Genomic DNA, 25,236 nt, shown 5'->3' with positions numbered 1-25,236 from the left:
AGAAAAAAGGAAATGGTCACCTACTTGTATCTAGTTTATTCACTTTTAGGAAGTGCTTTCATCATTTGCTTTCAGAAGTCAGAAAGCATTTGTCAAACCCAGGTTTTATTATAAACCCATACCGTTGAAAATTTGCACTTGGAATATGGAACACGTACATAGAATTCAATCAAGTATAATTCAGAGTAGTATGTCTATTAGCATATTTACAATAATAGGATATCATCACTGTTGCTGGAATACTGATATCACTCTTTTGAGCAGAAATTGAAACTGTAAATTTAAACCTTTTAATTATCACCTCACCTGAAAGAGGCTGGTTGAAACACTCATGCAGTGTGTCCTATATTAACCGTATCACGTTTAAGTTATTAATTTCAGACTATTTATAACTTACTGTCTTAGGGCCTGCTTCATGGCTTAGGATATTTGAGTAATCATGTTTAAAGTAAAAACTTACTTAATGAAGGTTCCCCGGCACTTTTCTTATTTTCAAATTGTTCCTATGGACAGTAGTAGATAATTCAGTATCATACTAAGGTTAGCTTCCAGATAAACAATTATTTTTTATTTTTAGTTTTTGGTGAGTGGTCCAGAGAGTTTTTCTGGTCCAGAATTTTTTTTTTTTGGGGGGGGGGGGCGAGGGCCAGAATTTTAAGCTACTTTTCTCATAGTTTGCAACCCTCTCCCTGATACTTTGACTGCTGTCAGTAATGCTGAACCTGTGTCAAATTTTGTCTACAGCAATGGGCAATAGATCAAGATAAGTTGGTTGATATGTCTGCAGCACCATGCATCTTTATTTTCTATTTGTTGTGTGTATTCACTTTCGATAATGTATTTCAAACTGATATTTTTGTAAACACATCAACGTAAGGACTGAAGTGGTAACTTAATAATTTACTTTTTGTAAAAAAATAAATAAAAAATAAAAAAATAAAGAGATTTAGCAAGGGCCAGATCCTAGAGGACCTTAAGTTTAGCTTGAAGGGTTATAAGCTGAAGAGACAAGTTCAGATCTGTACATTATGGAAAATTGACTGAAGAGCGTAATTTGGATTTAGTGAGACCAATTAGGGAGGGCAAAGGTTCAGAGAAAAGATGCAAGACATAAGGTCTGCAGCAGGGTAGTAGCAATAGAGGTTCAAAATTCTTAGAGGGTAGAATCTAACTTAGTGATTATTTAACTGAGGATGTGAAGGTAAGGAAGCAGTCTAGAATAATTCAGATTTCTGACTTGAGTGATTGAGTAAAAATGTTAGGGAATGCCAGAGAGATTTATGGGGGAATGAGGAGGTTCCATTTTAGATGCACTGAACTTGAGATGCCTTTGAGTCATCTAAGTGGTGGTTTCTGGCCACTGGACATACAGGTTTTTATAACTTGAGTGGGGTGGGGGGCATGGACTGGAGTTAGCCCATTGATAATTAAAACCTTGGAATGGAGGTGATGAACCAGGGAAAGCACATAGAGTATGAGGTTAAGGACCTAGGTCTGCACCCAAGAAACACTAACATGTAAGGGGTATGCACAAGAGGACACTGAAGACAAATGGCTCGGGTGAGAAGAAAACATAAAATGTACCACGAAAGCCAAGAGAAAAAAGGAAGGAGTGGTTAATAGTGGCAAATGCTCCTTAGAGCTCAGCAAGATAAGGAATGATCCATTGGGTCTAGTGGATGAAGGTCATTTGTAAACTTGCAAGGCAGTTCTAGTAGGGGAGAAACCAGACTGTAGTGGATTAAGGATGAATGGCCATGAAAAATGTAGAAAATGTCATGAGACAACATGGATTATTAACTTCAAAATCTGTATGCTGAGCCAAAGAAGCCAACTTAAAAACAGTACATACATATTATGACTGCATTTGTATTAAATGTTTGAACAGGCCAAATTAATCTACTGTGACAACAAGCAGGTCAGTGGTTGCCTGGGACCAGGTGTGGGGAAGGAGGGATGTCTGCAAAGGGGCATAGGGGAACTTTGAGGGGTGGTGAAAATATAGCTTTACTGGGGTGGTTATTACACAGGTGCATTCGTTGTCATTTGTTGAACTGCATAGTTATTATATGTAAATTATACCTCAATACAACTTATTGTAAAGTTTAAAAAATACAGAAAGTGAGGACTTCCCTAGTGGTCCAGTGGTTGAGAATCTGCCTGCCAACACAGGGGACACAGGTTTGATCCCTGGTCCAGGAAGATTCCTCATACTGTGAGACAACTAAGCCCAAGCGCCACAACTACTAAAGCCCATGCACCCTAGCACCTGTGCTCTGCAACGAGAAGCCACTGCAGTGAGAAGCACACAGACAACTAAAGTAGCTCCCACTCGCCGCAACTAGAGAAGCCCACATGCAGCAACAAAGACCCAGCACAGCCAAAAATAAATAAGAAAAAAATTTTAATGTAGAAAATGAAAATTCATTCAATTCACTGAATACATTCAATTCATTGAATACATTCAATTTGTTTGCAAAGAGGAACAAGTTAGAAGATAGCAGCTGAAAAAATATTTGGGATAAAGCCGATTACAACTGAGCCTTGAATGACAGGTGTTTGAATTGTGCTGGTCCACTTATACCTGGACTTTTTTCACGAGTAAATACTCGAGTACTACCGGATCTGTAGTTGGTTGAATCCACAGATTCAGAACCATGGAGGGACGACTGTAGTTATACTCAGAGTTCTGTGTGGAGGGTCAGTGCCCCTAATCCTCCAAATTGTTCAAGGGTCAATTATAGTTACTTTTAGATGGAAAAGCCTTGGGCATATGTAAATACCAATAAAATTCAGTGAGAGGAAGCACTTAAAGGATAGCAGGCAAGAGACACTAAAGTGAAGGAATATGATAAAGCATGTACCACATCAAAAATCACAATAGTGGGCTAACAAGTGCCCAAACCTCAGAAGTCCCTATTTTTAGGACATTCCAAGTATAGAACGTTTATCGCCAATACAATTCATATTCCACAATCAATTCCTTCCATTTTTAATGTTTAGTTAATTCTGGATGGTAAGACCACTGATAAGAGGTACAGATTGGTTATATATGGACAGAAATGGCCTAAGCAAATCATTTAAACCATGGGAAATAATTTATTTCAGAAGACTGGTGGCAATAAGGCTTAGAGAAGTTGTTTAGTTGCTAAGTTCTGTCTGACTTTTGACCCCATGGACTGTAGCTCGCCAGGCTCCTCTGTCCATGGGATTTCCCAGGTAAGAATACCGAACAGGTTGCCACTTCCTTCTCCAGGGCTTAGAGAAGGGTTCATGACAAAAGAATAAGGGTACAGTGGTTTAAGATGAAAACAAGATTTTCTTTGTCAAGCACTTATGTACTGTGCAAATGTTTTACGTAACTATTATTTTCATTTGTTACAACCACCTTGTTGGCATTCTCATTCTGCAGAAGAGGGAACAAGTCGAGGTCAATCAACCTAGCCAAGATCACACACCTTATAAAGGTGGGATTATAAAGGTGGTAAACTCTAAAGGTGGGATTAAAGCCTATGTCTGTACTTCAGGCTTCCTCGGTGGCTCAGCAGTAAAGAATCTGCCTGCAGTGCAGGAGCCAAAGATGTGGGTTTGACCCCTGGGTCAGGAAGATCCCTTGGAGGAGGGCATGGCAACCCACTCCAGTATTCTTGCCTGAAGAATCTCGGACAGAGAAGCCTGGCAGGATAGTCTATGGGGTCACAAGGAGTAGGACAAAACTGAAGCGACTGAGCATGTACACTGTATGATTTCAAACCCATAGTATTTCTTACCCTGCTATGCAGGGCTTGGGGCTGAGTGGTAAAAGAATCCGTCTGACAAGCAAGAGATACAAGTTTGATTCCTGGGTTGGGAAGATCCCCTGGAAAAGGATATGGCTACCCACTTCAGTATTCTTGCCTGGGAAACCCCATGGAGAGAAGCCCGGTAAGTTACAGTCCATGGGGTCAAAAAAGAGTTGGACAGGACTCACTGACTAAACAACAACCTTGTTATGCAATTCTGCCTCAAATCTCATTCTTTAAAAACGCTATGGAAATTCCCTGGCAGTTCAGTGGTTAAGACTTGGCATTTTCACTGCTCTGTGTTGGGTTCAACCCCTGGTCAGGGAACTAAGATCCCACAAGCCATGTAGCCAAAAAAAAAAAAAAAACCCCACAAACCCAACATTATTATATACAGCCACCTGGGTATATTAATATTTTAACAAAAGCAATCAAAAGATTGGTCTATCTTAATCCTTTTGCTTTCTTCATCTTAGTAAAGTAAAACATCTTCAGATAATAATATACCCAGGGGCACTAGTGGTAAAGAATCCACCTACCAGGGCAAGGAGATGAAAGAGATGCAGTTTCAATCCCTGGGTAGGGAAGATCCCCTGGAGGAGGAAATGGCAACCCACTCCAGTATTCTTGCCTGGGGAATCCCATGAACAGAGGAGCTTGGCAGGCTACAGTCCATGGGGTCACAAAGAGTCGGACACGACTAAAGCGACAGAGCACACACATGTATGAAACAAAGCAGGGGAGATAGGATGTTAAAACATTTTTACTTTTTTGATCTGTTCAATTGAATAGATGCCTGGTTTGACCTCTTAATACTGTTATTTTAATGTTAATCTCTTAGAAGAAAAAGATGATGTTTTGAAGTACTTCATGAGTGTTTAGGTTTTACTCCTAGTGAGTAGAACTGAGCTGTGCATTCAAAACACTGAATAACTGTCTATGTAAATCACTGTGGAAGACACTTTACAACATACAAAAATGAATGAGGTGTCTTCCTTACTGTAAAGGAGCTGACAGTTCAGGGAAAAAGACATTATATGTCTATGATTATACCAGAAGAAACTGACATATACCACAAAGGGGGCACAGGTAAAGAATTATTGGTAGTTCAGAGAGAATTTTTATTTTATTTAAGGAATTCAGGATGCTAGATGCAAGGGAAACATTTAGGAGTCTAGTTTAATAGTTCAGCCCAATTATTTCCAGTGCTTGAAACAGGACAGAGATAGTGATGCTAACAGTTCTTGCAGAACTGTTTTTCCCTCCAAACTTACTGATGGATGTGGAGAGTGAGAAGAGAAATACAGAATGAAGCTCAAGTTCTTGACTTTTTCAGCCAAGTGCATGGTAGAGTCCTTCACCTTCATAAAAAATTCAAGAAGAAGAGCAATTTGACATGGAGGGTAGAAGGCAGAGGGGAGAGAAGTCAGTGTGTTAATTCCATCACCCTCTCCCTGGTTTTCCTGCAGCCTGTACTTGAGTGGTGGCCGTGTTATCATACCTAAGGGTCAGGCCTAGGGAGGTACTAGCTCTCCACTGTTGTAGCCCATCTTGTTCACCTTAATTCAAACCACATCTTTATATATATATATGTATATATATATATCCCGTCATTAACTCTCCTCAATAACCCTGTTTGAGCATACCATCTGTTTCCTACCAGGATCTTAACATCATATTTGTGTATTTTTAAATAAAAGGTGTATCTGTATAATTATTTGTTTAAGGACAGGAAACATCTAGAAGGATGCACACCAACTGTCAGCAGTTTTAGGACTGGTAATGGGTTTGGAAGAGGGGAGGGAGAGACAAGGGAAAAGATGAGAGGGCTTTATTTTATATGTCTATACTATCTGAATTCCTTAACAATAGGCTGTATTACTTTTTAAAATGAAAAATAAGAGTTTTCAAAGTAAATCAAGAACATCACTCAGCCTAGTGTAAGAACTTCAGTGAATTCACTGAGTAAAAATGAAACCTCCCTGAGAAACACTCAGTCAACAAAATTTCAGAGAAAACCCCTAAACTTTAAAAAAAAAAAATTTAATGATAAATACATATTGACAGAAATTAATAAACTCTTGCACGAAGACAGCATCCAAGGAATTTCTCCATTTTCATGGCTCCCAGCCCTTCCCTCCAGGCTGCTGGGGCAACTTGAGACCCACTAAGCCAGCAGACTCTTCCACTGAGCGCTCACCCTTGCCATGAAATTCCTGATGAAGGGCCACGTGTTCTCGAATGCTGCGTAGCAAGCAGAGATAGGTGGCAGCTTGGAAATGAAGCTCATGCTGGGCTCTGCACAGTTTCTCACTGGTGACCTGGAGAAGTAGAAAGGTCAGATAGTTTATTAACAGTCCAGCTGCAGATACAGGGACACTGTATTGATACAGGGACACTGTATTGAGACAGCATTATTAAACAAGCATTCTCTAGAATAAAAGTAAACTGCACATAGGAGATACAAACATATGTTTGTGTATACTTAATACATCTGTAATTTGGCCACCTGTTAACTGAAGAATTTTACGAGGAGTTTCACTGAAGCATTTCATTGAGTGTCCTCAAATTTTAATACTGGGAAAAAAAGTTACCTCCTTTCAACATCCTCATTTAACGAATGCGGGATCTAAAGTCCAGAGAGGTTCCATGGTTGGTTAATGCAGAGATGGGGAACTACAGTCAGGTCACTAATCATTAATGTCACCTAAGGAATAAAATACAGAACTTTCTACCCTTCAAACAAATGAAGGACTGCTTTATTTTATGTGACTGTGGACTGGTTAATATGGCACATGCCTCTCAATGAAAATTAAAAACTTGTTTTGTCTGAAAAATAGTTTTGTCTTCACCAGTAACAAAATGAAGGTTTTATATATATGAGAATCATGTTTATATTACTTAATTATACTCCCTCTCACAATTTACATTTTCATCTAAAAAATTTATATTCTGATGACCTTAAGCTGGTCATAATTTTCATATTAAGTACATTAGCACACAGACTTTACTTGGCTAGTTTTATGTTCTGAGGCTTCACAGCAGGAAAGGGGCAGGAAAGGTGAGAGGGAGATGGATGCATAACCTCAAATGACTTAAGGAGCCCTGACCAAGTGTGGATTAAGCTCTGGGCACCACTGCCTACATATGCTTTTCTTTGACCTTTCTTTACTGGAATATCTAGGTTTGGAATCTGAAAACTAGTATGTCTGATTTAAGATCTGCAGATCACATGTATGAAAATATAAGCTGCTCAAAAACAGAATTCATCTGTTTTAATCAATTCAATTTTTATAATTAAAAATTTATGAGATCAACACTAACATTGTGAATGAGTAACATTCATCTCTTAAGTCTAGTTTGATAGAATTTGAAACAGGAATTCCACCTTAGTATAGGACAGCACATAACCAATCTTGATTCAGCTAAGCCTGAATTATGAGAAGTGTCAATAATATAACTTAGTAAATGAACCACCAGAGATCAAGAGATCTAATGAAATAGAAAGTTGTATTTTCCCTATGGAGAAAGGGGAGATCTCCCCCTAATTGAATTCCTTCAGCCTAGAGAAAGGAGAGACAATGGGCAAAGATGATTATTGAGTTAGCTCTGAGCCAGCAGGAAAAAGAAACCATACCCAATTCCTCTCATGCATTCCAGAAAGTTGTTTCTAGAGTCTTTAGCATGAAGTTCACATTTATTCCCAAGGGTTTTCACAGCCATTTCCAAGCCTCTCTCAAGGGCAAAAAATGTTGCCTCCATACGGCATAAACTATAATCTTGTCACCTTAAGAATCTTAAGACTGACTTCCTGTTACATTTACAACAAATTTAAATTCCTGCCCACCTCATCTTCCTCCACTTCAACCACCACACCCTGAGCCTTAGCTGCTCTCAACTGTCAGTTCCTCTCCCCTCTTGGCTTTCAGTAGTGCCGCTTGGACTTTTACTAACCCTCATTTACTTGCTAACTCTAAAGTATTCTTCAGATTCCTGGGTAATAAATTCCATCCTGTAAAGCCTACCTCTTCTATATACCAGGACTTCAGGCATCTCTACTCCTTTAGCGCTTGTTTATTCTAAGTCCTTGGTCAAATGGCTCCTCAGGTGGAACGCAAGCTTCTTAAAAAAGACCCATGTGGATCTTACTCGTCATTTTTAGTCAAGTTCCTATTAGTACCTAATATTGTGACCTTTCAAAACTCAGTTGAACTTTAGTTCTGACATTTTGCATTCTAACTTCCATGGCTCAGAAAAGCAAGAGTTTAAGATAATGGTTCTCCCCTTTCCACACTGCTCAGAGGACGCCAGGCTTCCTTCGCTAAAGCCCAAGCTAATTATTCAACTTACTTCTGAGATAGGTTGCAACTTCTTTCCAAGCCAGATCAGTAACTCTCAATCTAGTTGGGCTTGTATAAGTCAACTGTCCCTGAGTCTCAGCTGCCCCATTTGAAAAAAGAAACTTTCATCCTATCTTGCCTATCCGGGGTAAATAAGAGTGCTGGAGTGCAGAATTCACAAAGGAAATGTCCAAGGATGGTGGGCGTTCATATTTATCTGCTACAGATAGAAAAATTGTTACTTGGTCATATATCACACTAATGTTGTAACTCACAGTACCACCTCATTAGAGGTGTCTAGTTCAGCTCTACAATGTGCGTGCTTAGTCCTGTCCCACTCTTTGGGACCCGGTAAGGGTGAGCTCCCACTTCCTCCTCCCGGGGTTCTTCCCCACCCAGGAGTTGGACCCGCGTCTCTTCAATTAGCAGGCGGATTCTTTACCACTACCCAGCTAAAAGTGACGTCGTAGTCATGCTCTTCAAGTAGCTCCCAATATCCCTCTCCGCATCAAGAACTCCTCAGAATAGATCTCCTAGGGAAGGCGCGAGTTGGATAGATGCTGTGACTAGTAACCCCTACACTCACCATCTTTCTGCTTGTCCCTGTTTCTTCCATTTCACTCTCCTCTAACTTTCCCATCCACACAGGCCAAAGACAGCCAGTGGAATCTCCAGGGACGGCTCCACCCCAGGACAACTTTGCTCTCTCACGCCAGTCCTTGCTTAGTCCCCGGCCTCAGCTCTTAGACCAGGGCCTAGGCTAGCCTGGGTCTGTCTGGAGGAAGCCTGGGCCCCCAGAATTGCGGGTTAAGGCCAGGCGCGCTCCATCTCGCCCAGACCCGACTCTCCTCCCTCCCCGGAAAGGGGACGCTGGAGCACCCGGACACGGGCTTCCGTACCCGATGCGCACGGAAAGCTTTGACGAGGTACCGATAAGCTGCGGTGTCGCGATAGGGTCGGCCTGTGGCCGCGTTCAAGTAGCGCAACTCCCGTAGAAGGCCTCGCCAAGTGCGCAGCGGTGACCCTAAGGCCGCCATTTTCCCGTCGTCGCAGTCGGCTACGCGACGGCACCCTGCAACCCTCCCACTCCCTCGACCCCCCTTACCCGCCGCTTAATGGTACGGTCGGGACCAGACTGCAGGCTCCCCCATCGACTGCAGGACAGTGGGATGTCTCACTTCCCTTCTCTGCCGAGCAGTATTAATCGAACGCCGAGCGGCTTCCTAAGGTGTTAAGAGAAAAGCAAACGAAAGCCGAATGTAACTGAATGGCCTGGAAAAAGCCAGGCGGAGAGAAAGAAGGTCCTTGTTCGTTTCCTGACTGCGTCACGTTAGACGCCATTCGCTGACGGAGCACCGCTGAAACTGGAGAAAATGAGGGCATATCGCAAGTGGGTGTCAATTTAAAATAGAAAACTTTGAGATTTTATTTATTTCTAAAGGGAATATAAAAATTCAACCTATCGGCTTCCCCAAAATCTTAACGAGATTACGGCTCACAAAGAAATGGGAGTCTATTGATTCTCGCAACTGTAGCCCCAAACTTGGAAAAACCACGCATACACTTCCCATCTCTAAAAAGTAAAATCAAGTCAGCATATTTCGCTATAATTGTTCAAGAAGGGAAAAGGCAAAAATTTTATGGAAAAGTTGACTTTAAAGTGGGAAAAAAAAAATTCGTCACCCCAGATGGGACTCGAACCCACAATCCCTGGCTTAGGAGGCCAATGCCTTATCCATTAGGCCACTGGGGCTTCTCTGAATAACGCGCTCAAACAACGCTTTCAATTTTTTTCCTTCCAGATACGTCATGTCATGTCAGAGTTTCCTTCTAACCTATCCTAGGAACCCACACTTAGTACCAATAATGGGGGGCGAAGCATGCTGGGAGTTGTAGTTCAAGAAACAAAATCCCGCGTTACAGCTCTAAAGGTTTTACCCTCGAAAACAGCACCGAAGCGCCGGACGGTGAACGGGCACGCGCACGGTTTTGTGTACACGTTTCCTACGCGGTACCCCTGCGCCTGCGCAGAAGCGCACACACGACGTCGGGGAGCCGAACCCTCTTGGGAAGCTGGCTGACTCTTCGAGATTCACCTCTAGAGTTTCTGTCGCGTTGGGTGTTCTCCGGAAACAGCCGGCCCCTTCCGGCGTTGTGGCTTTCCGGACTTAGCTTGCCCTCCATCCTGCCATTAGGTGGCGTTTGTGGTGGTCATTTTCTGTTTCCGGTTGAAACTCTGAGGCTATTTCCGCAGAGTTTTTGTACTGTGGTGTTGACAGTACTGTGGTGTTGACTGTGGGGCCAGTTAGACACGTTTATCTTGCGTTCTCAGTTGGCAGCTCAGTGGGAAACATGGGACAGCAGGGAATTCGAATTAGTTAATTAATTAAGAACTAGTTAATTGGAAACAACTAGGAGTTTATTTTGGTTCTTTATCTAGTTGCATAAATTGGACAATTCATTTCTGAGTCTCAGCGATATTCAGTTCAGTTCAGTCGCTCAGTCGTGTCCGACTCTGTGACCCCATGAATTGCAGCACGCCAGGCCTCCCTGTCCATCACCGACTCCCGGAGTTTACTGAAACTTATGTCCATCGACTCGGTGATGCCATCCAGCCATCTCATCCTCTGTCGTCCCCTTCTCCTCCTGCCCCCAATCCCTCCCAGCGTCAGGGTCTTTTCCAATGAGTCAACTCTTCGCATGAGGTGGCCAAAGTATTGGAGTTTCAGCTTCAGCATCAGTCCTTCCAATGAACACCCAGGACTGATCTCCTTCAGGATGGACTGGTTGGATCTCCTTGCAGTCAAAGGGACTCTCAAGAGTCTTCTCCAACACCACAGTACAAAAGCATCAATTCTTCAGTGCTCAGCTTTCTTTATAGTCCAACTCTCACATCCATACATGACCACTGGAAAAACCATAGCCTTGACCAGATGGACCTTTGTTGGCAAAGTAATGTCTCTGCTTTTTAATATGCTGTCTAGGTTGGTCATAACTTTCCTTCCAAGGAGTAAGCGTCTTTTAATTTCATGGCTGCAGTCACCATCTGCAGTGATTTTGGAGCCCCCCCCAAAATAAAGTCAGCCACTGTTTCCCCATCTATTTGCCTGAAGTATGGGACTGGATGCCATGATCTTAGTTTCTGAATGTTGAGCATTAAGCCAACTTTTTCACTCCCTTCTTTCACTTTCATCAAGAGGCTCTTTAGTTCTTCACTTTCTGCCATAAGGGTGGTGTCATCTGAGTATATGTTACTGATACTTCTCCCAGCAATCTCGATTCCAGCTTGTGGTTGATCTAGCCCAGTGTTTCTCATGATAAGTTTCTGCATATAAGTTAAATAAGCATGGTGACAGTATACAGCCTTGACGTACTCCTTTTCCTATTTGGAACCAGTCTGTTGTTCCATGCCTAGTATTAACTGTTGCTTCCTGACCTGCATATAGATTTCTCAAGAGTCAGGTCAGGTGGTCTGGTATTCCCATCTCTTTTGGATATTCTCCCCTTAATTGAAATTTGTTTATCCAAATTTCAAAGATGTTGCAAATTTTGCCAGCTCTGAGAAAGCAGGAGAATAATTGGAAGTAGGTTTTCAATAACTGTTGGTATGTTATGGTAAAGGGCAATAAGACAGTTCTGAGTTCCTTTTTACTGAACTGCTAAGGGACTCTTCCATTTTTAGACTAAAGCAGAGTAAATAGATAATCATAAAATGTTAGTTCCGTGTAGCCACTGGTCACCAAAGACGGCCCCCTAACAAGTTTCCCCTTTCATACATACGTTATTTTTTACAAGAGGTGAAGCGTTTTACGCATCCTTCCCACCATTCCTGCTCTTAAATCTGAGCAGGCTTTGTGACCAGCTTTAACTAATAAGTAGAATGTTCTGGGACTTCTATGGTACACCAGGCTTTAAAATTGTTAGCTTTCACAGTGTGTTTCTTATCTAGCTACCATATTATGAAAACCACAGGGCTCATAGAAGAATCCTGAGACAGGCCCACCTGAGCTCTCAACTGATGGCACTAATTACCAACCAGGGAAGTGGGCCATCTTGAATGTTCCAATCCAGTAACACCCGCAACTTATGATAGTCTTAACTCGTGTCATATGTAGCAGAGAATTGCCCAGCTGAATCTAGTCAATCCAAAGAAACGTTAAAACAACATGACTGTTGATTGGGAATAAATTCCACTAAATTTTAGAGCAACTGTGTCAACAGAAAACCAAATCAGCCAATGCAATGCCTCTTTAATTAAAAGTGTTAACAGTCAGTTAAAACCAGTACTGTCTGTCGAATTTGACCTTATATAATCTAAGGTTGCAAGGGTGCACACTGTGTCCCAGGGCATTTCACAAGCAACGTCTCATGGGACCCTATGAGGTAGTACTCTGATTTTACCTACTTAGAAATGTGGGAACAAGCTCAAGGCAGTTTCATGGTTTAGTTTTAGCCAGCTTTACTGACTGCTCAGTGACAAAGCCAGCATCTGCTGGAGTTAAGTAGTCTTAACTCCAAAGCCTATTTTTTAAACTTAAAAAAATTTTATAGCAGAAAAGGGATTTTTTTTACAAAAAAAGAGGTGGGGTCATAATCAGAACTTCTGGGTAAGGTTAGAGACCAGGTTTGGAAGCTACACAGCCAAGAACCTCACCTAAAAGTCTGCTCCAGATGTGGTCCAGTGACAACAGCAGCAGGCCCAGTCACTGCAGCTTGCAGTGCGGACACAGGGACGCTGCACAGGGTCTGCACACTGGCACCAAAGCTGTGGCTCCAGGACACTGGCTGTAGCTGGCTCCTCTGCTCCAACTTGTGCCAGAATGGAGAAAGTCACTACCTAAGAGTCAGAGCTCTGGGCCAAGTACTTCTAATAAACATGGCCTGGGTCATGTTCCCATGCTGGTCAGAGGTGGCTGGGAAAGCAAATACTTTGTCATCCAATGAATTTTTATTAAGCTTCTACTATGAGGCAGGCACTTCTAGATGCTAGGGAAACAAAAGCACAAGTAGTATAGGTCAACCTTTCCTCTACTTGTGAAAGCTTCCATTCTAGAAAGGGGCAGACAGACAATAAGCAAATAAACAAGCATAACATAAAATTTGTCAAATGGTGAGGAGTGCTATGAAAAATAACTAAATAAAGCCAGGGGCAGGGGATTGAGACCTGTTACAGGTTCTGAGTGGTCCTTCTGGATAGGGTAAGGACATTTGAGCAGAGACCCAAAACGATGTGCAGAAACTGCATCTTTAGCTTGTGTGTATGTGTACCCACACTTTAAGTAGAGACCCTACCCCCATTCCGCACCCATTGTGAGGCCACTGATATCCTGTCCTTCAAGCTCTGTGAGGTACAGGAGGAGTTCTCGGACAAGTTTTCTCTGCCCAGAGAAACGGTAGAAAAACCTTGGAGGTCTAAACTCTGCAACTACACTAGTGACTGGCTACCTGGCTGTGCACGTGGGAATCAGGGTAATTTTAGTGAGAAAGAGACAGGACTGATGAAAGAGGGTGATTCTGAGATGAGACATATGTAGGCACTTGCTTCCCTCAGTTGGGATTCTAGAGACGTGTGTTACAAGGCAGTGATTTCTAAACTTCTTTATGTACCCACAGTGGTAAAAATCTTGTGCCTCCCCCGTAAGTCTTTGTATTTATTTTAAAATTACATACATGTACTATTGATTCAGTGTAGTGTATATATTTAAAACGTGCACTAAATAGAAATAAAATGTTTTTAAAATGAAAAACAGTATTTTGAAAACATTTTTATTGTATTTATTAACAGTAAAAAAAAAGTCCTGATTTCTCTCAGTAAAGAAAGATGAATATACTTTATTGAAAATGCAGTGTAATACAGTATGTTTTATTATTTTGAAAATCTTGGTCTAACACATTTGGGGCAACAAGATAACATAGTGATAAACATTTCTAAACATCCATTTTCAAATTTCTTCATTGCATGAGTTTCTTTTAAAAATGCAGTCACTTACAGCTTTAAAAAATTACTTTTAACTTAAAAGAGAACCTTTAAATATGTTCATTTCTTTCAGAAGATCAGCTAGGCAGTTGTATCCATCAGGGATGAACCAGAAAAAGAGAAACCACTGCAGGCTTTTCAAGCAGAAAGCAGCCGAGTGCAGGGCATTGAGATGCCCGATGGCACTATTAGAGGACCTGCAGGAGCCAGGGGAAGTTGCCACTCACATTCAGCAGTTCAGAGTATTGGGAGGTTGCTGCTCTAGGACGGAAGATACAGGGAACCCCCCCAGTGCTGATCAGACCTGCTCCCCCGGCCCCAAGTACTCATATAGGAGCTGATAGGAGATTACACGAGCTGGGGAGAACTTTGAAGTCTCCTACAGACCGCCCATTTTGCTAGGCGCTGCCGCTTTTCCCTCCCATCTACAAAATACCCCATGAATACATCTGGCAGAAAGAAATCACATCCAGAACCTCGAAGCCAAGGAGTTTGGGAAATGTTTCCATAATTCTAATCTCTGTGATACATAAAAGGATATAGGAATGAATGCCGACTGCCAAAAACCAGGCTGTAGCCCACACAGCAGCATACTCCTGAGCCTCTTGTCATCACAGAAAGGCTCAGCAAGTGTGAAACACTCGCCCCTTTCGTAAAAGAAAAATAGGTAAATTCTAAGTTAGACAGCTCTTGTAAATCCTTTTCAGCAAGCTAATCGCTGCATCAGTATAGCTTATGTATTATTATGTAGTCTACTTCCCATTACATAGTAGTTTCTGCTTTTTAAAGGTCTTACTTTTAAACAGATTAACCTTACCAATAACACCCTGTAGCGTACAGATTGCAGTATGTTATAACACTCAGAAGCAAAGGTCGCTATTAACCAGCAAGCTAGACTTGCTTGATGTAAGCAGAAAGCAATTTATTCCTCCCACCACTGCTGCTCATGGACTTCTTCCTCTCTGGCATGAAATCGTGGGTGGTTCACATAGCTTTTCCAGGGAATAACAGGCAATTTTTTTTTTTTCCTCCCCTCCCCCCAACCCCGACCCCGCTTTGGTTTTTTAAGAAGTTCAACCTGTTTAACATTAAAACTCCAGACTTATTTCCATAAAACTTCTCCCCTTGTCAGCTGAGGCTGCCACAGGCTAAAGATGAGCAGTTAGGCCTGCAGGATACAGCCTAGTTCTCCATCTCCCCTGAACTACTCACCGGCTCTTCAAATGTAAACTCTTCCTGGAACAAGCTGGATCTCTATAAACAGAAAGCAACGTTGTTTTCTCAGGAGTGCCCCTACACACTTGCTGTAATGATTTGTTATGCTGGGATGAAATTCACGGCTTTTTTTTCTTTTAGGTGACAAACAGGTTAAAGAGTTAGCATTTTAAAAACAGTCTTTTTTTAAGGTATGAACCAGTCTCATCCAGTATCAGATCAAAACTGCAAATGCCAGTTTTGAGTTAACCTTTCTCTCCTCCTCCAGCTTGGAAATGTGAAGAGAAGGGGGATCAGGGCCAGTTCTGTTTCTCACTCCCTCTTGCCTCCTTGCTGGCTGCTGTTCCAGCCGCAGTTGCAGCACGGGAGAGAAGAGATGGTAGAGAGAGAAGCTGGTGTCCGTGTCCTCTAGGAGCAGCAGATTCCAGCATTGCTTCTTTTCTTATAGCTCAATACTTTCTCTCTGGGGATCTCTCAGCTGCAGTTCCCTTGTGGGCCATGTCTTCTCTAGTTACTCAGGACACCTGCACTGGCCGCTTCGTTTCCAGGATCCGCCCCTCCACTGAAGTCATTTCATCCATCCAGGTGTTCCCTTTGGCTGGGTTCCTTCTTAAAATGAGCAAATCTGGTTCCCTTTCTTGAGAACCACATCAGACCCACAGGAACTCAGGAACTTTGGCAGTGTAAGCCACTCTCCATGCAGCCTTCTTCTTTCTGTCTTCTCCAGGAGCTAGTCAACTACTCTTCACTTGTCTTTAGACTTTAAGGAGTGAGTCAGACTCCCATGTCCCTCAGATTCCACCGGAGATGGGTCAAGCCCTCCAAACGATCCTGCGGAGGGGGCCCCCCCATTTGGCACGAGTTGAAGAGGAAGCACCCCCACCCTCTCCTGCTTGGTCAGCAGAAGGGAAACGTCCAGCATATTGACAACTGCTTCCAGGGGAATCTTCTCACATTCTCTCACGGAGCCTGGAGGCAGGTGCCGAGCCAGCTCATCCGTCCCAGCACTGAGCTGGTACTTCCCAGGATCCGCTTCACAGTCTCTTAGCACGCGGCGCACAGGTAAACTAGTTCCCCTTCCCTTTAGAACGTGGATGGACTTGGCACCTACTGTTTTGTTCTTGGCCTTTGGGGTTTCTGGTGAAACTGACACAGAGAGAGTCCCACTTTAGTAAATGAAGGTACCATTGTCAGACTTTCCTTATGGAACCCCTGTTCTTTCATCAGGAGGCCTGAGGCACTGCCGGCAACCTGGCTAGTGAACTGGACTGCCTGAATGTACAACTAATACAGAACTATTATTATTTGGTTTTTGGTTTTAGTGACTAAGTCATGTCCGACTCTTTTGCGACCCCATGGACTGTTGTCCACCAGGCTTCTCTATCCATGGGGTTTCCCAGCAAGAATACTGGAGTGGGGGTTGCCATTACCTTCTCCAGGGGATCTTCCTGACCCAGAAATTGAACGCGCGTCTCCTGCACTGCAGGCAGTTTCTTTGCCCTTACATATTAAGTATAATCTTATTGATTTGTTAAATTTCAATATTATATATGTTTATGGGGCTTCCCAGGTGGCACAGTAGTAAAGAATCCACCTGCCAATGCAGGAGATGCAAAAGATGTGGGTTAGATCCCTGAGTCAGGAAGATGCCCTGAAGAAGGAAATGGCAACCCACTCCAGTATTCCTGCCTGAAGAATCCCATGGACAGAGGAACCTGGTGGGCTACAGTCCATGGGGTCGCAAAGAATCAGACATGACTGAGGACAGGGACCTTGACCTTAAAATATGTTTATATAGAGAGATAGCTATTTTTATGGAAACTATGTATAAGACTCTTGTTTTATTTTTTGCAACATGAAATCATACCTTTAATCTCTTATCATGGAAGCACCATAAAAATATGCTTATAAAAATTCCTATAATTTAGAAGGAATTTTATTAACACTTCCTTTATTGTTGGATATTTATGAACTCTCAATTTTCTTGATTAAATACAGTGCTGGCATGAAAATCTTTGTGCAAAGGTATTAGCTGACATTCTGAAATATTTTCTAGAAGTTGAAAATTACTGTAAGACTCTTGTTTTTCACATTGTGGAAGATTAGATGTGCAGAGAAATCTCAATATAAGACATGTTAAAGTGCTGGGTGAAATTTCCATACACATAAAAATATTTTTTTTTCAAAGTGTGAATGAGTAAAAGAAGCCAGAATAACCAAAAATCAGAAAAGAAAAAAGGGAACAATAAAAGTAGCATTTCCCCTGAGGGATAATCCGGGTGGCCAGTTACCCCGGTGGCCTAGAGTGTGGGTTTTAATCTGCCTTAGTGAAAGTGAAAGTCGCTTAGTCCTGTCTGACTCTTTGGGACACTATGGACTATATACAGTCCATGGAATTCCCCAGGCTAGAATACTGGAGTGGGTAGCCATTCCCTTCTCCAGGGGATCTTCCCAACCCAGGAATTGAACCCAGGTCTCTTGTATTGCAGGCGTTCTTTACCAGCTGACCACAAGGGAACCCCTAATTTGCCTTAGGCAGTCCAAAGAAAAGAGAAAGCCTCAGATCACCTTGTAGGAGGTCAGATCATGTTGTTATGCTCCTCCGATGTGTCCAGTTCTTTGGGATCTCACAGACTGTAGCCCACCAGGCTCCTCTGTCCATGGGATTCTCCAGGCTAGAATGCTGGAGTGGGTTACCATTTCCTTCCTCCAGGGGATCGTCCCAACCCAGGGACTGAACCTCTATCTCCTGCACTGGCAGGCAATCCTTTACCACGGAGCCACCAGGGAAGGCCAGGTCAGATCATAAACTCTTACAAAATGATGGCAACCCCAACAACTAACCTTATTGCTGGGAATGAAAACAATATCCCTGACCTCACCGAGAGGAGACTTTTCTGTCTCAGCTCAGGGCTGGGTGGCATGTGGGGAAAAGCTTCTATACAAGAATTCTTAACCACCAGCAGTAGACCACTCATACACATCTGTGACTGGAAAGTCATCCTATCTCTGTGGCATTGAAATCCTTAAGCTGAACATTTAGTTTGAAGTGGTCTTGGATTGGTAATGTCCCTAGAAACCTGGAAGAGGCAAACTCAAATACTCTTTAAAGGAACACACTTTACATCCAGGCCTCAAAGAATGCCCGAAGTCAAAGTACAGGGATATGTTAAAAAAAGAAGAAAAAGCACCAAACACATGCAGAAATAAGCCAGTATAAGCAAGTTAGTAGAAAAACTATAGTATTGGACCTACAGTTGGTTCAAGATCTGACTCTGGTGTCTGGAACTTTATGGGTCTGATGCTCCCAACCCACTAAGCACATGCCGAGGCCCTGACCTTGGCCTCGCTCTTTAGTACACGTCACCATCTAAGAATGCTGCCAAACCCAGGAAAAAATAAGCTCACACATGAAAATGAGATATCTGAGGAGTATAATCACAACAGAGAGACAATCGATGGAACATGCCATGCTAGACAAACCAGAACGAAACAACACTGACCAAAAACTTAAGCGTAATAAAGATCCTCACAAACAGGATAATAGTAAGAAACAAGCAATTATGTAGAACTAAATGGAAATAGATATGAAGTATGTAATAGCTGGACAAACCCAATACAGTGGATAAAAACAATGGCTACCTAGCTGATATTCTAAATGAATAATCATCTAGATCAGCTCAAGGAATTTTCTTAGAAGGTATTGGAAAGAGACGGAAAATATGAAAGAACATTTAAGAAATAATAAGGTCAATATCTGAACACTATGAATCCCAGAAAGAGAGAAAATGGATTTAGAGAAGAGATAATTAAATCGTAAGTAAGAACTTTCAAAAATGAAAGATAAAATGGACTCCAAAGGTCTCACGGAGCACCAAATAGAAAAATTATGGAAAAATCAAAATTTTGACATATTACGTGAAATTTAAGAACACAAGAGGGAGGGATATGTACGGCTGGTTCCCACTGTTGGACAGCAGAAACCAGCCCAACATTGTAAAGGAATTATTCTCCAATTAAAAATGAAAAATTTAAAAAAGACAAAATGCTAAAAGCTTCTGGAGAGAAGAAGCAGAAAGTTCACAAAAGCATAAGAATTAGATTTATACTAGTCTTCCTAAAAAATACAATGGAGACAAGAAAACTGGTGAAGTTATATATTCTAAGTGAATACAGAATATATTTTCCTAAGGAAAATAACCTAAGAGTATTATATCCAGCTAAACTATTACTTAAATGTAAGGGCAGAAAGATGATATATTCAAACATACAAGGCTTTAGAAAATTTACAGCACAAAGTCTCTTTGAAAGCCTTCCTGCTTAAGTGAAATGAGTCAAAGTAAAAAACTGTATAATATCACTTACATATGGAATCTAAAAAATATGGCAAACTTGTGAATATAATAAGGAAGCAGACTCAACAGATACAGAGACTAGACTAGTGTTTACAAGTGGGGAGAGGGAAGTGGGTAGAGTACAAACTTAGGTATAAAATAAGCTACAAGGATATACTATACAACATGGGGGATATAGTCAATATTTTATAATAATAAATGGAACATAACCCTTAAAAATTGTTAATCACTATATTGTATACTATAACATAAAATATTTTACATCAACTGGGAATGTAAAATGGTTAAGCTACTGTGGGAAACAGTTTGGTGTTTCCTCAAAAAAATTAAATATAAAGTTACCATATGACCCAGGAATACCATTCCTTGGTATATATACAAAAGAACTGAAGACATATATTCCACAAAAGCTTGTACCCAAATGTTCATAGCAGCATTATTCATAATATTCAAAAAGTGGAAACAGCCCAAGTATACATACTAATAAATGGATATATAAAAATGTAATATATTCATACAATGAAATACTATTCAGGATATAGATAGCTTGGATATTAAATTTAATATTAGGGAAAAAATATAAAGAAAGATAAGCAACATTATATATTGTTGAAAAGAAAAATATATCAAAAAGATATAACCAAAACAAATGCAACATTGTAAATCAACTATACTTCAATTGAAAAAATAAAAGAAAAAATAGATATAACCATAATGAACATATATTCACTCAATATATGCCAAGACCGAAGGAAAAGGAAGAAGCTGCACATAAACAAAACAGAGAATGAGAGCAGGAAAACAAATACAGATACAACAGAGATTATAATATAAAAATATTTTTTAATAAAAATATTTTTAATACACTTCTAAGAAACTGTCAAGTGGATTGATTGTATATAGGTGCTATAGGACAAGCAATTGACATAATTCAACTCATACTTAACAAGACTTCCAGAAAACTAGGAATAGAATTTTAACTTCATAAAAGCTATATACCAAAAATATAGAATAAATGCTATACTTAAAAGAGAAGATTTTCCCATTAAAATAAACAAAGATGGGAGTCCTGGCTGCCCAGTGGTTAGCACTTGGCCCTTTCACTGCGTGGGCCCAGGTTCAATACCTGATGAGGGAACAAAGATCCTACAAGCCACACGGCATGGCCAAAAAAAAGAAATGAAAAAATTGGAAGAGGAAATTCACCTGACATTATTTGTAGTTATATGATCAACTCAGTTGAAAAATTAATAATCAGACAAGTAATTAGAAGAAGAGAGTAAAGCTGCTGGATACTAACTCAATTTGTGAAATCAAAAGCACTGATCCCAAGAAAGCCACTAGAAAATATAAGAGATTAACATAACCATTTGTAAAAACAACAAATCTAAAGTACCTAGAAATCAATACATGAACAATACCTTTACAGAGAAAACTTAAAAGCTTTACTAGAAGACATGAAAGAGGATTTTTAAAAATGAAGAAGAAGCGGAACAAGAAGCATATCAAAACTAAGTGTGGGTACCTTTAGGAAATAGGGAGTGGGGGAGTAAGAAAGGGAGGAGAAACCTAATTTATCATAAAATGAGGAAACGGCTTCTATTAAGAGATGAAAACCATGTGCTATGGATTAAGGCACATAATTAATGCACTGCTTTGCATTTGCGGTAAAGTAAAGCAGAAATAAACTATACAGAACACATACTGACATACAGTTTGAAAATGCAGCAGCAAACTATGACGGGAGAAGCAGTAATTGTCAGAGGGTTATGTGTGAAACCTGACACTCTGAATGCAAGCGCAGAGACAGAGGTGAAACTGAATCACTGGATAAAGCTTTATTTCTCTTCATGGCTTTATTTCAAGCTTTACTTCTCTTCAATGCAAGTGGAGAAAGTGGAAGCGGTGATTTGGACTCCAATCAGTGTAGACAGTGAGAAGCTATGACAAAACTAGACAGCATATTAAAAAGCAGAGACATCACTTTGCTGACAAAGGTCTGTATAGTCAAAGCTAGTTTTTCCAGTAGTCATGTATGGATGTGAGAGAGTTCTCATAAAGAGAACTGAGCGCTGAAGAATTGATGCTTTTGAACTGTGGTGTTGAAGACTCTTGAGAGTCCTTTGGATAGCAAGGAGAACAAACCAGTCAATCCTAAAGCAAATCAACCCTGAATTTTCACTGGAAGAACTGACGCTGAAGCTCCAATACTTTGGCCACCTGATGGGAAGAGCCAACTCATTGGAAAAGACCCTGATCCTGGGAAAGATTGAAGGCAAAAGGAGAAGGGAGTGAAAAAAGGGCAGAGGATGAGATAGTTAGATAGCATCACTGACTCAATAAACATGAATCTGAGCAAAATCTGGGAGACAGTGAAGGACAGAGGAGCCTGGCATGCTGCAGTCCACGGGATTGCAAAGAGTCTGACACGACTTCGCAACTGAACAGCAACAAAGCTAGGTTTACCTCTAGACTGCTCATTACATGAACCAAAAGATTCCCTTAATTGTTTTGCTTAATAGACTTTTAGAGCAGTCTCCCTTTACTTTTTATGCCAAGGGATTGACACGTGTGATGGAAGATTTTTACCTGGTATTTATCCACTCCTGTACTTTTAAATATACATTTTTTAAGATTTTAAAAAATACTGGTTTCACTTTTATTTGGGAAAATCAGAGCAAGAGGAAGCATGAATTAACAGGGGGAAAAAAGAGGCAGAAAAGAGACAGAATAGCAGCCACCCTGTGTTAGTTCTCATGTGCTAGGCACTATGCTAGGTGCTTTCCATACCTCATCTCCTAATTCAACAACAAAACCCACCACTGGGAATTATCCCTGCAGAAATGAGGAGGCTGAACGGGGAGCCACATCTTGTCTGAAGTGCCACCTTCATAGAGGGGACCTCAGAGCCCAAGTCTAATGTTAGCCTGTTCTGCACGCTGTGCCACCCTAGTACAAAAACGATAGTGGGGAAATAGCGAAGGGACAGACACAGGGACACAGACAAGGCAAATATACACAGAGACAGAAAAAAAAACAAGCCACGTCAGGGCACATTCCGATGAGGAAGAACCATCATGCTAGCCGATACCTGTCACTGCCCTTTGAAAAGCTCATGATCTCACCTGCAATGTAATGCAATCCTTCGAGCACCCAGAATCAGTTCTTCTGCTTTTACTTCCAATTTTCAAAACTCTTTAAAAAATATTTATTTTCTCAAGTATTCCTCAAAGCTTTACATGGATATGAAGCAATGTCACAGATTCCAGACACAGACATTCAAATCTGGAATGTCAGTTCTTATTATCCACAAAACAAGCCTGTGACTGCTGGTTTGGTTATGCATACAGACACCAAATACCTAAAGGATAGCACAATTTGACCTGTAATAGTTATCTAACCGCTCATCAATAACTGTGGTACTATAACTATGGAATACTATATGAACTGTCAACAAGTAAAGATAGATCTCTATGTATTGACATGGAATAACCTCCAAGATAATGTTAAAAAGCTGGATACGTATTTATACTTTTAACTGGAGAACTTGGTAGCAGTGGTTGGTCTGGGGAAGAAAAAGGAGGACAATGGGTAGGAAAGATGCTTTGCATTCACTGTACAATCATGTATTTGGTATTTTTTTCTTTTAACCAAGTGTAAGAATAATCTTTCCCCCTACAATCTTTATATCAAGCAGTTCAGTTGTGTCTTTCCTCTAAACCAGATCCAATTTTGGGGTCTGAGTGGAAGAAATAAACTATTTCTTTCCCTTCTCCCAGTGATTAGATAGCAAGAGGTTCCTTCCTATTTTTCCCCCCCTTTTCTACAACTAAGCCCACCTCTTTGTTTCTTTACAAAACTCTCAAACCAAAACTTATTCATGGTATCCACATTCATTGAAAATCCACTTATGTAAAAAGATTTTAAAAAAAGCACTTATCTCACCATTCTTTGTATTTTGAAGAACATGTATGTTCATGTTTTTTTTCTTCCTTCTGTGCCTATGTATGTGCATTAACACTTATAACTGCTCTTTTATTTATTAATAATACATGGACATCTTGATCATTTCTTATCTTAAAACAATTTTATTTAGTAGTGTGATTTTATTCACTCAACCAATCCCCCCCAGCACATTAAGCTGTTTCAAAATTTTACTATTATGAGCAACACACATGAACACCCTTGTATGAGTCCCTTTTGTACAGAAACCTTTGTACAAGTACCTTTTCCCCTTAGAATATGTTTGTAAAAACAAAGTTAACTTCTGCCTTTGAGCTCCATCTACAGTTGTCGCTTTTCCTAACTAGCCACAGACACTTTTCTGCACCAAAGCTAAGGTTGGAGACGATTTCTTGACTACATGCACAAGTATAAAACATACTTGCTGCTTCAGTTTTCTATACTCCTGTGAACCAACCTCTCTGGACATCTGTCCCTCAATCAATTCAGCCTCAGAGAATAGGCTGCATTTCTGTTTAATTCTTGGCTCTAAATTGACTTGGTTACTCTGAAATTCTTAATTCCTTGGACCATGTTTTTTCTTCTTAAAAACTTAAAAAAAAAAAAATATATATATATATATATACCATATAATCAATAATAAAACAGAACTAGTATAAATGATAATAAAAGCTAACATTTATCTAGTACTCACTTTGAGTCACTGTGCTAAGTGCTTCACATGCCTTATATAATTTAATGTTAATCAAAGTTACATGAAAAAAAGTATTCCACAGTCAAAGAAGCTTGAGGAAATTATGGCTTTAAAAAATCCTGTTTAACAATGGCACTTTTAATATGTTAATCCACATTGCAAGATGGTAGTCAGATTAATTAGCTACAGATTTCTTAAGGGGCTGTTACTCCCAAAAACACACTTTTGCAAAACTAGACTTAAATGTTACTAGTTTTTCGTAAAAGCACTTGCAGCCTACCCTCTCCACCCTGCCTGAGGCCCATGTCTTTAAACTTCTTCATCTTAATGACAGTGCACTGAAAATACACTTAAATACCAGAACTGTTTATATTTGAGGGCATATGTTCTTTTCTGTATCTTATATGCACAAATACACTTATAAATGACAAAACTGTTCAACTTCTCTCACAAATTGCTATCTTTTCACCCTCTTTCCCACTCCCTACCTGAATTTCTAAGGTTAAATTGTTTTTTTCACTTTTTTCTCATGCCAATATTTTCCCTAAAGAAGTCCTCTACAAGTAGGACTAAAAGATGCTTACCCATGCAACTAGGTGAGCGTCCTGTGTCTACAACTGCAAGCCTTGACCATGGAGGCATGCACGCGTACACAGGCACACACCCTCTAAGCCGAAGGAAGAACCTAGTGGGCCTGCATTCCAGGACTCCCACAGTCTGGCTTCCTCTAGTCACCCCAGAACCCACCTCACACCAGCCTGGCCTCCTTCCTGTTTCTTCCTAAGTCTTCTCAGGATGCTCCCTCTTCCTCCTTCCCAGTCAAATCCCATTTATCCGGGAAGGCCCAGTTCAAACGCCATCAACCTGACAAGGTCTCCTCAGATCTTTCCAGCCCATTTTCTCCCCTGCT

The 25,236-nt window shown here is 40.8% G+C and overlaps 1 protein-coding gene and 1 non-coding gene across 2 annotated transcripts; both read right to left on the bottom strand.

Moving 5' to 3' along the window:
* Positions 1–5,806: 5,806 nt before the first annotated feature.
* Positions 5,807–9,213, bottom strand: FMC1 (formation of mitochondrial complex V assembly factor 1 homolog). The gene is made up of 2 exons (XM_065939177.1): positions 9,022–9,213; positions 5,807–6,103 (listed from the first exon to the last, which is right to left on the bottom strand). Exons 1-2 carry the CDS (start codon positions 9,157–9,159, stop codon positions 5,900–5,902), a joined length of 342 nt encoding a protein of 113 aa, XP_065795249.1. The 5' UTR covers positions 9,160–9,213; the 3' UTR covers positions 5,807–5,899.
* Positions 9,214–9,802: 589 nt separating this feature from the next.
* On the bottom strand, positions 9,803–9,875 carry TRNAR-CCU (transfer RNA arginine (anticodon CCU)). Its single transcript has one exon. It is a non-coding gene; the product is annotated as a tRNA-Arg (tRNA).
* Positions 9,876–25,236: the final 15,361 nt, after the last annotated feature.

This window comes from Muntiacus reevesi, chromosome 6 (assembly GCF_963930625.1).
Source record: "Muntiacus reevesi chromosome 6, mMunRee1.1, whole genome shotgun sequence".
In the NCBI taxonomy this organism is placed as follows: Eukaryota; Metazoa; Chordata; class Mammalia; order Artiodactyla; family Cervidae; genus Muntiacus; species Muntiacus reevesi.
This window is presented reverse-complemented; position numbering and strand designations above follow the sequence as displayed.

What these genes read in the sequence shown, in the direction of transcription:
- FMC1 (XM_065939177.1), bottom strand. Translation starts at nt 9,159, where the DNA reads ATGGCGGCCTTAGGGTCACCGCTGCGCACTTGGCGAGGCCTTCTACGG. An exon ending in AAGCTTTCCGTGCGCATCGG is followed by an intron (nt 6,104 to 9,021) that starts GTACGGAAGCCC and finishes CTACTTCTCCAG; the next exon opens with GTCACCAGTGAGAAACTGTG.